The sequence below is a fragment of the Globicephala melas genome, chromosome 20 (genome assembly GCF_963455315.2).
Source record: "Globicephala melas chromosome 20, mGloMel1.2, whole genome shotgun sequence".
Taxonomy (NCBI): domain Eukaryota; kingdom Metazoa; phylum Chordata; class Mammalia; order Artiodactyla; family Delphinidae; genus Globicephala; species Globicephala melas.
This window is the reverse complement of record NC_083333.1, coordinates 9,162,884-9,176,689: the sequence shown is the minus strand read 5'-3', so window position 1 is coordinate 9,176,689 and position 13,806 is coordinate 9,162,884. Positions and strand designations below refer to the sequence as shown.

Below are 13,806 nucleotides of genomic sequence, written 5' to 3'. Positions count from 1 at the left end.
GATCTCTTCTATTTCATTTACTTTGGGTGTGTGACTTCCCAGCTAAGCTTAGCTTTCCTGATTGGGTCTAATCAGAAAAGAACAGGATGGTATCTTCCCTCCTTCTGAGCATTATGCCTTCATTAGTGTAGCCTTTGATAACTTTTTGGATTAATGTAGCCTGTTAACTCTTTGGATAATCCCCCAAAAGAAGTAGAGGCAAAAAGAATGCTATAATCGCTCTCTTTTTTTAAACAAATTTATTTATTTGTATTTTTGGCTGCACTGGGTCTTCATTGCTGTGCACGGGCTACCTCTAGTTGCGGAGAGCGGGGGCCACTCTTTGCCACGGTGCGTGGGCTTCTCACTGTGGTTGCTTCTCTTGGTGCAGAGCACATGCTCTAGGCACGTGGGCTTCAGTAGTTGTGGCACGCAGGCTTTGGTAGCTGTGGCTCACGGGCTCTAGAGCGCAGCCTCAGTAGTTGTGGTGCACGGGCTTAGTTGCTTCACAGCATGTGGGATCTTCCTGGACCAGGACTCAAACCCGTGTCCCCTGCATTGGCAGGTGGATTCTTAACCACTGCGCCACCAGGGAAGCCCCAATCTCTTTTTTTTTTAATTGGAGTATAATTGTTTTACAATGTTGGGTTAGTTTCTGCTGTAGAACAAAGTGAATCAGCTATATGTATACACATATCCCCTCCCTCTCGAGCCTCCCTCCCACCCGCCTCCCCAAGAATGCTGTAATCTTTCTCCCACATTCTACCTCTAAACTCTGTCCCCCATCCTGCATTTATGTCCATGGTTTTTGGACCCAAACACAGGAATTTGCATGTGTTCCTATTAAACACTGCATTGTTCAGAGGTCTGTGATGGAAATAGGGGTATTTGTGTCAGTCATGAATCGTCAGTGGGACATTTCCATTTTTCTTGGAGGGGGGAAGTAAGGAAAGAGGGCAGGAGTTTTAAGAAAGAGAGAGGATTACTTAGAAAGGAGGTAGAAGGCTCCTAAAGTATTTCATGGTGAGGGATGTTTGTGAGTGAGTGTATCTGCAGGAAGAAAGAAGCCCCTGATGAAGGAGGGCTTGAGATCTGGGGAGAGGGGCAGCTGCTGGGTGAGGAAAGTCTTTAGGATGTGAGAGAGGGTCAGGGACACAAGAGGAGGTAACAGTGCAGATTAGCAAGGAGAAGAGGACCACTTTGCACTGCTTCTGTGCTTTCACTATACTGGGCTCTGTGCCAATGTTACTTAATCCAGGCAGCAGTCTGTGAGTTTGGTAATATTTGCTCCATTTTTCAGATCAAGAAACTGAGGCTTACGGAGGCAAAGAAATGTGTGTAAAGTCACATGGACAGTTAGTGACAGAGCAGGATTCAAGCCAAATCCCATGCTGTACCCGGTTCCCCAGATGACCCAACATGAACAGGGAGCAAATTAGATTATGGTTAAAGGTTAGTGAAAACAGGGCTATGAAGTAGATAAACCAAGTTAGCTCTCGTGTCCAAAGAGTGTTTAAAAGAAAAAGCCCAGATAAACCAGAGGTGCTACCCTAAGCCAATGCTTTGTTTTTGGCACTTTGTAACCAGTTGAACATTTTTGCAGTGGTTGCTTTCTTCTGAAATTATTTGGGGGAAGGGGGCTTACTCTCTTGAAAGATGAGATGATGAAATTGTGCATACATGTAGCAGTACTTATACACACATTCTGCAGAGCATAGTGAGTTACTATCCTGAATGTTTTTGTTCTTTGAATGATGTATAGGAACTCTTCCCACAACAACAGTAACAACCAAAATCACTGGTCTTGGGAAGTGTCAAAAAAATTATTCAGGATTTGGAACAGACCTTATTTTCTTGCATCTCTTCTTTTAGGCCTTTGCTCAGTTTGACGCCGAGGGTGATGGTACCGTTGATGCTGAGAACATGTTGGAGGCTCTCAAGAATTCCAGTGGAGCTAATCTTCAAGGGGAGCTGAGCCATATCATCAGACAGCTGCAAGCCTGTTCTCTTGTTCCAGGTAAGGCTGTCATCTGAGTGCTGAATGCTGAGGAACGCTCTCTTAAAGCCCAAATGAACTTTGCTATAATGTGGGTTGTAATTAGGCAGACTTGTGAGCACCATGAAATAAATGTGCTTCTCTGATAGTCGTCATTAAGCTCGTGGTCTGAATTAGTGTTCACTATAATCATTTCTCTTGCTTCCCAGTACAGTGTTGGTTGAGCAGTTCTACCATGTTTTTATGAACCTTTGTCATGAGACTGCCTTCCTTAGTGAATCTCTTTATTTCAGTCTCTCAAGAAGCCTTCCTTGGCCCCAACTGTATGTTGTCTTAGCATCCTGCATTTGTTTTTTGCAACATATTACCGTTGTAATTAATTAATTAATTATCACTCACTTATTTGTATATGTCTGTCTTCACTCTTATCCTGTGAGCTCCACGAGGGCAGGGAGCCTTCTCTTTTATTTCTGTTGTGTCCTCACATTTAGTACAATTTTTGGCACATGGTAGGCACCCAGTGTTTTTTTTTAGAAAGCTATCACTCAGAAATTTAAGTAAGAATAAAAATAGCTTAAAATTAAGCAATACTTCTACATTATACCTATGAAAAAATTTTGTCTATGTTTTTGATGGTTTCTTTGGGGGACTCAGAAACAGAATCAAAATAAAATTCCCTTTTTTTTTTTTCTAGTGAGAAAACAATTGAGTTTGAAAGGGAAAAAAAAAAAAAAAACTTGGCATATCATCTTTTTGGTTCAGTTTATCTTATCCAAGAGCTTTTCCTGCTCTGTGTACTTAGAGTCATAATACTTAGTATAGAGCCTGAGCTCCAGCAGCAAGGAGGCAGATAGACTTGTTGGATACATAAATGTAACTGGTTGTCCTTGACCTCTCTGACTTCCTGCTGAGGATCTATTGAGCTAGGGAAGGATGGTTTCTGTATCTCAATGAAGAATGCCTATTTCCACTCTTCCTCAAATTGTCTTTAATTGCGTAACTTTTATAGAGCATTATAGGTAACCTGTACATGTTAACTTTTCTCCTATTCTCATGGCAGTTAAAATTATGCTTTGAATTATGCATAACTAACTTACATCTTGGCATTTACGTATTACTCCCACCTCTGTGTTACCAGCATGTGGATAGCATCAGGAGTTTATTTGAACACTTCAAATAGATGTTTTGGGAGGAGAGGAGAGGAGTGGAGACCAGGGGATCCACCAATAGTTAGTGCACCATTGCTCTGGGTGACCTTGAGGAGAGGGGGAGATTAGGTTAGAAAAGTTGGGGGTCCAGATCCCAAGGTTCTTACCTTATTAGCAGGGTTGTGAGTTAGGACTTTCTTTCTTTCTTTCTTTTGTTTAATTACAACACTGAAGGTAGCGCTACTTTATTTTTTTTAATTAATTATTTATTTATTATTTATTTAATTTATTTATTTTGGCTGCGCCGGGTTTTAGTTGTGGCATGCGGACTCTTCGTTGTGGCATGCATGCAGGATCTAGTTCCCCAACCAGGGATGGAACCCAGGCCCCCTGCATTAGGAGCTCAGAGTCTTACCCACTGGATCACCAGGGAAATCCCAATGAGTTAGGACTTTCTACTCAAAATTTTTATCAACAGCCAACTTAAGAGTTGTTTTTCACAGTCCTTGGCTGAACCTTGGTGAGCTGACCTCACCTCTTTGGTGGTATCCTAGTTCCCTGGTCCCTCTGCCTAACCCAGACTGACACTTATTCCTTTTGTTTCTCATTGTATGGGTGCTGAATGTTTAAAAGAGACAGTCCCTTTACCGGGACTGTTTCAGCATATGACAGAAGTTTTCCTATTACAAGCAGCACACGGATTCTGAGATCAGTGCAGCATCAGCAGCGTCATCATGTGAGGTTTGGGTATTACTGTGGGCCTCTGCTTAGGAAAGAACTGTAAGAGGAGAGGCAAGGGATGGCATCAACTTCTGCGGCTTGGGAAATCAAACCAGTGTCTCTGGGTTTTGTGTAGGGGGCAGAATCAAATGGGCTGCTTCAGGGGCACAGTTTCTCTACAATCTTATGTTTATCTTTAAAAATCAATGCAGGGCTTTCCTGGTGGCGCAGTGGTTGAGAGTCCGCCTGCCGATGCAGGGGACACGGGTTCGTGCCCCGGTCCGGGAAGATCCCACATGCCGCGGAGCGGCTGGGCCCATGAGCCATGGCCACTGAGCCTGCGCGTCCAGAGCCTGTGCTCCGCAATGGGAGAGGCCACAACAGTGAGAGGCCCGCATACCGCAAAAAGAAAAAAAAATCAAAGCAAAGTTTCCTTCTGCTCTCATATGTTTCTGTTTCACACTTAAAAGTAGTTTCTCCTGCAGACTTCTGGAGTCCTGCTCTAGGTGCTGCTTACGTGGGTGTGTTCAGTTTGTGACAGTTTATCAAATGATACAATTATAATATACTTTTGTTTTAATTAGAAAGCAAAACGAAAAGAAAAACAAATCCTCCCCAAATCTACAAGCATATCTGAGCTCCAGGAAAAGCTGCCATGTTTATTCTCTCTTCACTTAACTGCCTGGGTTATGTGCACCTCAGTTCAAAGCATATTATTGTAGGTTATGAGGAACCATGAAAGGATTTTAAACAGGGTAGACATGGCCTGTTTTGTGTTTTTGTAAGATTACTCAAGTTAATGTCAGACAAAATGCAGCCAGGGGAGCCGCTTAGGATATCTGGGGAGGTGTATGAGTGGGCGGTGTTGAGGCCAGAGCCTGGGCAGCGGCCAGAGGGATGGACAGATGGGGGAGACTCCAGAGGGGCCACACTGGAGAGAAAAAACTGGAATGGTGGAAGGAGCACTCGGAGGCAGTGCGAGGAGCTACTTCCGGTCCTACCCCTTTTTTGTTGTCTTGGTCTGTCACCTGAGCCTCGTTTTCCTCAGTTGTAAGAGGAGGATACCAGTACCTTCGGTGCCTTCTCTCCCCCACCCTCCACCCCCCCACCTTATTGTGGGGACCAAAAGAGGTGCTGTGTGTGGAAGGACCTTAAAAACTATAAGATGCCATCGGGAATTGTGGTCAGGGCAGTGGTTATATTTTCATTATTGTGGTTTTTTGTAGCTTAGTATAAAAGCAGTTATGCCTTTACTCTCTAACGTGATAAACTTTATTCCTAGCCCACATTCTATATGCAAAACTTCTTTAAAAATTTCAAGTTAGTATTTAGGTTTATAAATTAAACTTATAAAAATTTGAAGCTTGGAATGAAACAGATAATCACTATTCTGAGTCTTCTAAACTTTCTGTTAAACTACAATGAAGTTAATTTTTAAATTGAGATTACCACTGATTCACTTCTTAAAAGCCTTTTTAGATTTTTCAGTGATGAAAGCTGAAACTATCAGTGAGGATTCTTACCGGCTGCTTTTAATTCAGCTAATTCAGAGAGGCCGCCAGGCAGGGGATGTGGAAACTACTGTGGTGGGTTCCCAAAAACACCAAAGATGGATTTTGTCTGTTTAGGTTTCATAGACATATTTTCAGAGTCCAAGGAGGGCCTGGATGTTCACTCGTCAATGATCCTGCGCTTCCTGCATCGCAACCGGCTCTCTAGCACCGTCATCCCCTACCCGATGTTGGACCACTGCAATAACATGAGCACCATGAGGGCTTCTGTTCTGAAGGACTCTCTGGATCAACTGGTACAAAAAGAAAAGGGTACGTGTGCAGGGGTGGGGGTGTTCTTGAGAAGGCGTGATCATCGTTTCTTCCAAGTGTGGTATTTATTGATAGGACGAGCCAACACTTCTCCCTGCTTTTATTTCTGAAAATGTAATAGTGACCAGTTTGTAGCACAAGAATGAAGACCTGCTCTGCCTTTCCCCTCCCCCTCTCCTTCCCCTCCCCCTCCCTCTCACCCTCTTCATAACCCCAAGTCTCCGCTCAGATGTGACTTCAGGAAGGCCCTTTCTCATTACTCTTACCTAACTAATGCCCCCACCCCTGCCACTCCCCACCTTTTGGTTACTATCCCCTTTGCAGGTTTGATAGTCTAAATGGCACTTATCATCATCTGAGGTTGTAGTGTTAGTATTTACTTGCGTTTCTGTCTGTCTGTTCGCTTCATTATCCTTGGCACCTGGAACTATGCCTGCCGCGTAGTAGGTACTCTGTGAATAGTTGTTAAGTAAATGAGGGAAGCCACTACAGACTCACTTAGTGACCACAACAAAAGTTGATACTGTGAATTAGCAGGTCCGTGGAACATAATAAGAGTCCAGAAATAGACCCAAATACATGTGGGAATATAGTACCAGATATAGTTAGCATTACACGTCAGGTTGGAAAGGTGAATTAGCAAGCAAGTTGGGTTAGGGAACTGGTTAGCCATTTGCAGAAAAAAATAAAACAAGATTCTTAACCCACTGTATTCACGAAAATAAATTGCAGATGGATTAAAAAGTTCAACCGAAAAGAAAGCTATAAGAGCTAAAAACCCTGACATGGGAAAACCTTTCTGAGCAGGACATGAAACTCAAAAACTACAAAAGAAAAGATTACTAAGTTAGACTGTATGCAAATTTAAATTTCTGTACAGCAAAAAATATAAGCAGAGTCAAACGACAAATGACATTTTAGGGAACAAAAGTATATTTTGTAACATTGTGACAGACTCAGTTTTTTTTTACTAACTCTGACCTTGGGCAATTACTTAATTACCTTAGTTTCCTCATCTCTAAAATGAATTAATACATAAAAATGTGTAGAAAAGTGCCTGGTTCACAGTAAACAGTTAGTAAATATTACTTACTATGTAGGTGTATATATACATTACATAATGTACATAAAATATATAAATTGATAAGAAGACTTGTGACCCAGTAACAAAAATAGATGAGGGCAGGACCAGGCCATACTCAGAAACACAAGTGGCTTACAAACAAGTGGCTTAAAAAAATCTCACTCATAATTAAAGAAATGTAAATTCAAACTATAAGTCATCATATTCATCTCTTGGGTGGTTTTGCAGATATATCAGTGGATTTGTGTTGTACTACAGTCAGCTCATGGAGCAGTCCTTCTGCTTTACACGTGTTCTCCAATTTGGAAGGAGATTTTAAGGAGCATTTATTTTTCTAGGGCCAAAGTGCCAAGCATATTTCTGCTAGATATTTTAAATGATCTTTTTAAAGATTCTTTGTGAAAGAGATGTTATGATAAAATCTGGTTTTTCTTGCAGAGAGCCCTGGAGATCTAACTAGAAGTCCAGAGATGGACAAACTCAAGTCAGTAGCAAAGTGCTACACTTATATAGAAACATCCTCCAACCCTGCAGACATTGACAAGATGACAAATGGAGAAACGTCATCATACTGGCAGTCAGATGGCAGTGCCCGCTCACACTGGATTCGGTGGGTGCTGTAATACCAATTCTTGAGCGAAAGTCCAAGAAAATTACCCACTTTCTTTCTCTTATCCCAACAATGTGTTAAAAAATTATTTTTTAAAATTTTAGAATATTTTCTACTTAACTGGCTAGTGTTTTTCTTCTTGTGACTATCTGGAAAGATGCTTTAAGAATCAAGTTAGGACTTCCCTGATGGCGCAGTGGTTAAGAATCCACCTGCCAATGCAGGGGACACGGGTTCAAGCCCTGGTCCGGGAAGATCCCACATGCCACGGAGCAACTAGGCCTGTGTGCCACAACTACTGAGCCTGCGCTCTAGAGCCCGCCAGCCACAACTACTGAGCCCACGTGCCACAACTACTGAGCCCACATTGCCACAACTACTGAAGCCTGCGCACCTAGAGCTCATGCTGCATAACAAGAGAAGCCATTGCAATGAGAAGCCTGCGCACCACAACAAAGAGTAGCCCCCGCTCACTGCAACTAGAAGCCACTGCAACCAGAAAGCCCGCGCGCAGCAATGAAGACCCAATGCAGCCAAAAATAAATAAATAAATAAAAATAAATCTATGAAAAAAATTATTAAAAAAGAAAAGAATCAAGTTAAAGGAATCATGTAAAATTTTCTAACCTGGTTCATATATTCATAAACATGGAAAATTACTTGGTATTTTAAGGGAGAAAATTAGCATTTGACTAATATTTTATGATATGGATTTCAGATCTTTTTCACTAGGTTTTCAGGAAGATTAATATCACAAGGGACAAGTACTTTTCTTATATCTGATGTGATTTCACTTCTCAAGATTTTTTCTGCACATTTAAACAATTTGTGTACAACTAAGTTGGCCAGTTTATTAGAGAAAGAGGGAACGGGGGTGGTCAGGAATCCTGGAGTGGAATTTTTTTTCCCCCACCCCCACACAGCACGTTGGGGGATCATTCCCTGACCAGGGCTCGAGCCTGTACCCCCTGCAGTGGAAGCATGGAGTCCTAACCACTGAACCGCCAGGGAACTCCCCCACTGGAGTGGAATAGATGACAGTAAACTATGATGAAGCTGCTATCTAAAATTTCACCTGTCCCTTCAGAAAATGGGCTGATTTCAGCTGGTGGAAATAGAAATAATTACCTTGTTTTCTCATAGAGGATAAATATGCTCTTTAGCCATCTATACATGAGGGAATATACCCAGTTCTTTGCATGCAGTTTAGAAATTTGCTTCTTGCCAGGTAAAGGGATTTTGTTAGACTGTTCATATTGTACTTTCCTGCTTGTGTTAGTAGCTTAAAAAGAAATAGAAGATTGATCTTGAACTGAAAGGAATTTTAGAAACTTGGGAAGGTCATATTTGAAACTAATAGCCAGCATTTCAAGTTAGTTGCTTTTAGGGGAATCAGTCTTGGGGTATATCACACGTAAGATCTTAAGAGATGGGACTTGTGGGCCCTGCCAGTTCTCAACCTGTATAAACACTTGTAGTTTCTGCTCTCCGTGTTTTCCAGTTTAAAAATGAAGCCAGATGTTGTGCTTAGGCACCTGTCCATTGCAGTGGCTGCCACTGACCAGAGCTACATGCCGCAGCAGGTGACTGTAGCTGTGGGGAGGAGTGCCAGCGATCTTCAGGAAGTCCGCGACGTGCACATTCCCAGCAATGTCACTGGCTATGTGACACTGCTGGAAAATGCCAACATCAGTCAGCTCTGTGAGTCAACCAAGATACGTCTTGCCCTTCTAACTAAGGGGATTGGGAGGGGAGGAAGAAGTCATGTTTTTTGGCGGGAAGACCTCTGAAGTAGAAAAGCTGTTTGCTTTTCTCTGGAGATTTGATTTGCTTCTCATCATATACATGGAAGTGGTCATTATTTCACCTATTCAGTGTTTTTAAAAGTTATAGAAAAGCAGTAAAGCCTATTTTAATTAAAAATATTTTATTTTTGTTTTCTTATTAGAAAATCAGAAATATTTAGATAAAAATTATTCAAAATCCCACTACCCAGGGATTGTCGCTGTGAATCCATTGGTATGGATCCTTCCAGACCTTTTCTTACATTTTTGTGTGTGTGTGTATGTCTGTGTGTATAAATACACACACACACGCACATATATATATACACATTTTAAAAAATAAAATAGGTTTGCATATATATATTTACATATATCTATACATGTCTTTTTACAAAAAATAGTGATATTTTGTACACGCCCTTTTGTAACTTTTTAATGTGTTGTCTTATATATTCATGCACACCTTTATTTAGTGTTGTAAGAATATGCCTTAATTTTAACAAGCCTTTTATTCTTGGACATTTAGTTTGTTTCCATTTTTATACTATTATAACCTTGCTTCACACATAGCATTTTGGAAATAATCACAATTCTGTGATTTCTTTCCAGGCTTATTTCATTCAGGGAGCCGGAATGCTTCATGTTTTGTCTCATTTCTTCTAATGCTTTCCTGGGCCAAAAGAAGTATTCTTACTTTGCTCAAAGGAACTGAGGCCTGGGGAGGTAGAGTCTTTGTGTCTCACCCCTGGGCAAAGACGTAGTTAAGCTTGTGGAGTAGAAGCTTCCTGTCTTATACTGTGGTGGTCTTTTCTCTAAATTGTGTCCTTTTAAACTTCTCACCTCCTTTCCAACCCAAATAAGAAATTATGACAGCTCTTAAAAGTGAGTCATGCCTATGCCATTTATCTGGACTTGATAATTAAAAAGAAATTCTCACAACTGCTATGAGCCAGCTGCTGTTTCATAACAACATCCAAATTTCGGAACTCTAGGAAAAGTTTTTAGACATTTTCTTACCGTGTATTTAATCAGGATTTTAAAAATGCACTTTGTGTTAATTATCAGAACTCATAAATGCCTATGAAACTTTGTGATATATAGATTTAAGCCACCCTTAGTTTTACACATGATTCTTTTGACTCCTTAGATTGGTCAATGCTTTTTTTTTTTTTTGCGGTACGCGGGCCTCTCACTGTTGTGGCCTCTCCCGTTGCGGAGCACAGGCTCAGCGGCCATGGCTCACAGGCCCAGCCGCTCTGCGGCATGTGGGATCTTCCCAGACCAGGGCACGAACCCGTGTCCCCTGCATCGGCAGGCGGACTCTCAACCACTGCGCCACCAGGGAAGCGTGGTCAATGCTTTTTTGACAAATTTATTATATATACTAGCTCCATTGCACACATCATTTATTTCTGGCAACAGAGTATATCTTCAGAATTTTCTTTTCAAAATGTGAATTACTATCTTGCTTTTAGTTGGAAGCCTAGAATTTGCTGAACTGAAGAAGTTAATCCAATACTGAATTTGTTGTTTGCGCTTGACAGATGTCCAGATTAACATAAAGCGTTGTCTTAGTGATGGATGTGACACTAGAATTCATGGTCTGAGGGCTGTTGGCTTTCAGAGAGTCAAGAAGTCTGGGGTCTCAGTCTCAGATGCTTCTGCAATATGGTATTGGTCTCTGCTGACATCTCTGGTGACGGCTTCCATGGAGACAAATCCCGCCTTTGTCCAAACAGTGCTACGCAACACTCAGTAAGTCGCTCTGCTTTCCAGGCTTGTCACGGGGTGCTCATTCTCTAACCCTTTAGGGCGAGTCACTGAGCAGCCTTTGATCATCGAGACTCAGTCAGTAGCTGGGCCCCAGGTGCCCTGTTGTTTCCTGTTGTTTGTGCCTTCAGCTTCTATCTTGTGAGGGGGTCCCACATGCCATTCCTCTTCCTTATCCACTGGGGAACAGTTGTTCACATTACATAGCAATTTATATGGGATAAAACACCTTCAGATGCTATATATTATTTACCTACTTATGTCGTAAAATGTATCTGTAAAAATTATCCCTGTTTTATAGACAGGGATACGGTGACCTTCCCTGAGGTGTATGACCAGGCAGTGATGGATCAGTTTGAATCCAGGTCTTTGGACCTAGGCCCTAGGTTGAAAGCTCTTTTCACTAAAGAGTCAAATCTTTTCAAGGACACCAAATTAATTTATTTTTAAATGTAGAGTACCTTTGAAAATTTTCTTCTAAAAACTGTTAGGGCAAAAAGACTCAGTTGTAATATATAAGGCAAAGCAACTAGCTTCAGTAGCAATGAAGTATTAGTGTTATATGTAAGTTTAATAACTGATAATAGGCACTCTTAGTGCAGGCTGTCAAAATATCAGATAAAAGAGATAGCTAATATTTTGTTCTGTAGATGTTTTTTGAGATTTGTTATTGCTATTAAATAAAACTCTTCAGCAAATAATACTGCTGGCAGTGCTAGATCTGAAGGGTAATATTTGGCCAGACTCCTTTCTTCCTGCCTGTTTTAAAATTTAAAAAATAAAAAAAAGTTCAAACTTAGAGAAATATTGCAAATTCGATGCAAAAAGAAAAAGTAGCTTCTTCCTGAGCCAGTTGAGAGTAATTTGCTAACCTGATGCCCCATGGTTCCTGAATATTTTATTCAGTATGTGTTTCCTGCAAATGAGAACATGCTGCTACAACCATCAAAATCAGGAAATTAGCATTGATATACATTGCTACCATCTAATTCTCAGATCCCGTTCAAGTTTTGCTAGTTGTCTCAGTAATGTCCTTTGTAGCAAAAGGATCCAGTCCAGAATCATACTTAGTATTTCATTGTCATGTCTCTGTAGTTTCCTTCAATAAGGAACAATTCCTCTGTCTTTCCTTGACTTTTAAGACTTTGAAACTTTTGAAAATTATAGGTCAGTTATTTTGAAGAGCATCCTTCAGTTTTGGTTTATCTGAAGTTTCATCATGATTAAGATTAGATTTTGTATCTTTGGCAGGAATGTCATAGAAGTGATGATGGGTTCTCATTGCATCCCATCAGCGACACACAGCTTCAGATTGTCCTATTACTAGTTTGGTGATGTTAACTTCAACCCTTTGATGAAAGTGGTGTCTGCCAGACTTTTCCAGTGTAAAAGAATTCTTTTCCCTTTGTAATTAATAAATGTTTTGTGAGGAGGTGCTTTGAGACTATGTAAATATCCCATTCCTCATCAAACTTTATATTGGTATGACTCAAGATTCCTGTTTTATTCCCTGAGTTATAATCCATCACAGTTTTGACGGTCAGATTGGCCCAGATTTGGCCGATGGGAACCCCTTCAGTCTGGTTCATATGTCCTTTTGATATGTCCTCATCTTCTTGGAACACTTCCTTACAACAAGATATTCCAGGCTTATCTTGAATGTTCCCTGCCATAGTCCTAGAATCAGCTGTTTTGCTCAGGAGTCATGGTCACTCTTAGTGGAGAGTTGTGTTTAGAAACAAACTAAACTCATTGCTGTTGGAGTGTTGCTTCTTTCAGTGTACACAGCTGGGAAATACATGTTTGTGTGTAAGTAACAGACACATATGTGTATCCACAGACACATTGACACCTATATTTATTTCTATATCTGTAACACTGAAAACTCTGAGTTTATACTTCTAATAAACTCTGATAACTTCTAATTCTAATCCAGCACTGCTGTTCATTCTAGTTTTCTCCCTTTCTCTATTTGTAACTCCCTTCGGTGATTGTGAGAAACCTGGCTCCCATCATCCCTAAAATATTTACTTATTTAAACAATCCCGCTCTATATAACCAGTCTCCCACCTCCCTGGCCCTTGCCTGGACACCCTCCTCACCCTCTTGGTGCTTGCATTCCATGCCAGGCTGTCCCTTTGCTCAGTACCCCACTCTAATACCTCGCTCTGGGCCACCATGCACCCCACCCATGCACCCACCCAAGGACACACGAGTGCCTACCTTGCACAGCCCTACTTTATGGACTGAATTTTCAGGAAGGGGAAGAGGAAAAGTTTTCTGCCTTATTTTTGTGAAGCTATGCCACGTTGTTGAAGAACGGATATATCCCTAAACAGTTGTAATAGTTAATTGGCAATGGTATCTTCACTCCTAACTTTTAAATATCAGTGATCTTAAAACTATTCTAAAATTTAAAAATTATTTTAAAAAAATCAATGAGGAAAAATAAGTAAGAAAAAAATATTATGAAACAAAAGTGGAAATAAATTCCGTAAATCCTTGCATGCCACTTAGGTGCATTAGACCTTGTTGATCGACTGTATGTTAGTGTAGGTGCCCTACTGATGCAGCTCATATAGAGGGGACAAGAAACGAGAGCAGAGTGGAAGCTGACACAGTGTTATTAGCCTTGCTGTTTTGTCTCTGTTGTGAAATGTAGAAATAAAATAGTTTCAGGGATTCCCACTACTATTATAAAATGACTATCAAGTGTAGAATTTTGAGTGACTTTTTCTGTACCTTCATGTTGTTCATGGTACACTCATTGCCTAGCACAGTTGCTGGCACAAGTAGGGCTCAGTAATATTTTGTTGCATAAATTTATTAGATGACTGCTGGTCCAGAGGAGGTAAAGCTATTGTAAAAGGAGATGAGAAAAGAGAAACATTA

General features: G+C 40.9%; 1 protein-coding gene across 4 annotated transcripts in view; it reads left to right on the top strand.

Annotated features, from left to right (window-relative positions):
* Positions 1–13,806, top strand: part of ZZEF1 (zinc finger ZZ-type and EF-hand domain containing 1) — a 113,431-nt gene that overhangs the window by 14,992 nt on the left and 84,633 nt on the right. For all 4 annotated transcript variants that reach the window (XM_030861721.2, XM_060290362.1, XM_030861716.2 and 1 more), the window contains exons 2-6: positions 1,852–1,996; positions 5,472–5,666; positions 7,189–7,360; positions 8,862–9,061; positions 10,689–10,899. In XM_030861721.2, coding sequence (XP_030717581.2) covers positions 1,852–1,996; positions 5,472–5,666; positions 7,189–7,360; positions 8,862–9,061; positions 10,689–10,899 — 923 coding nt within the window. The remainder of the gene's footprint in view (positions 1–1,851; positions 1,997–5,471; positions 5,667–7,188; positions 7,361–8,861; positions 9,062–10,688; positions 10,900–13,806) is intronic.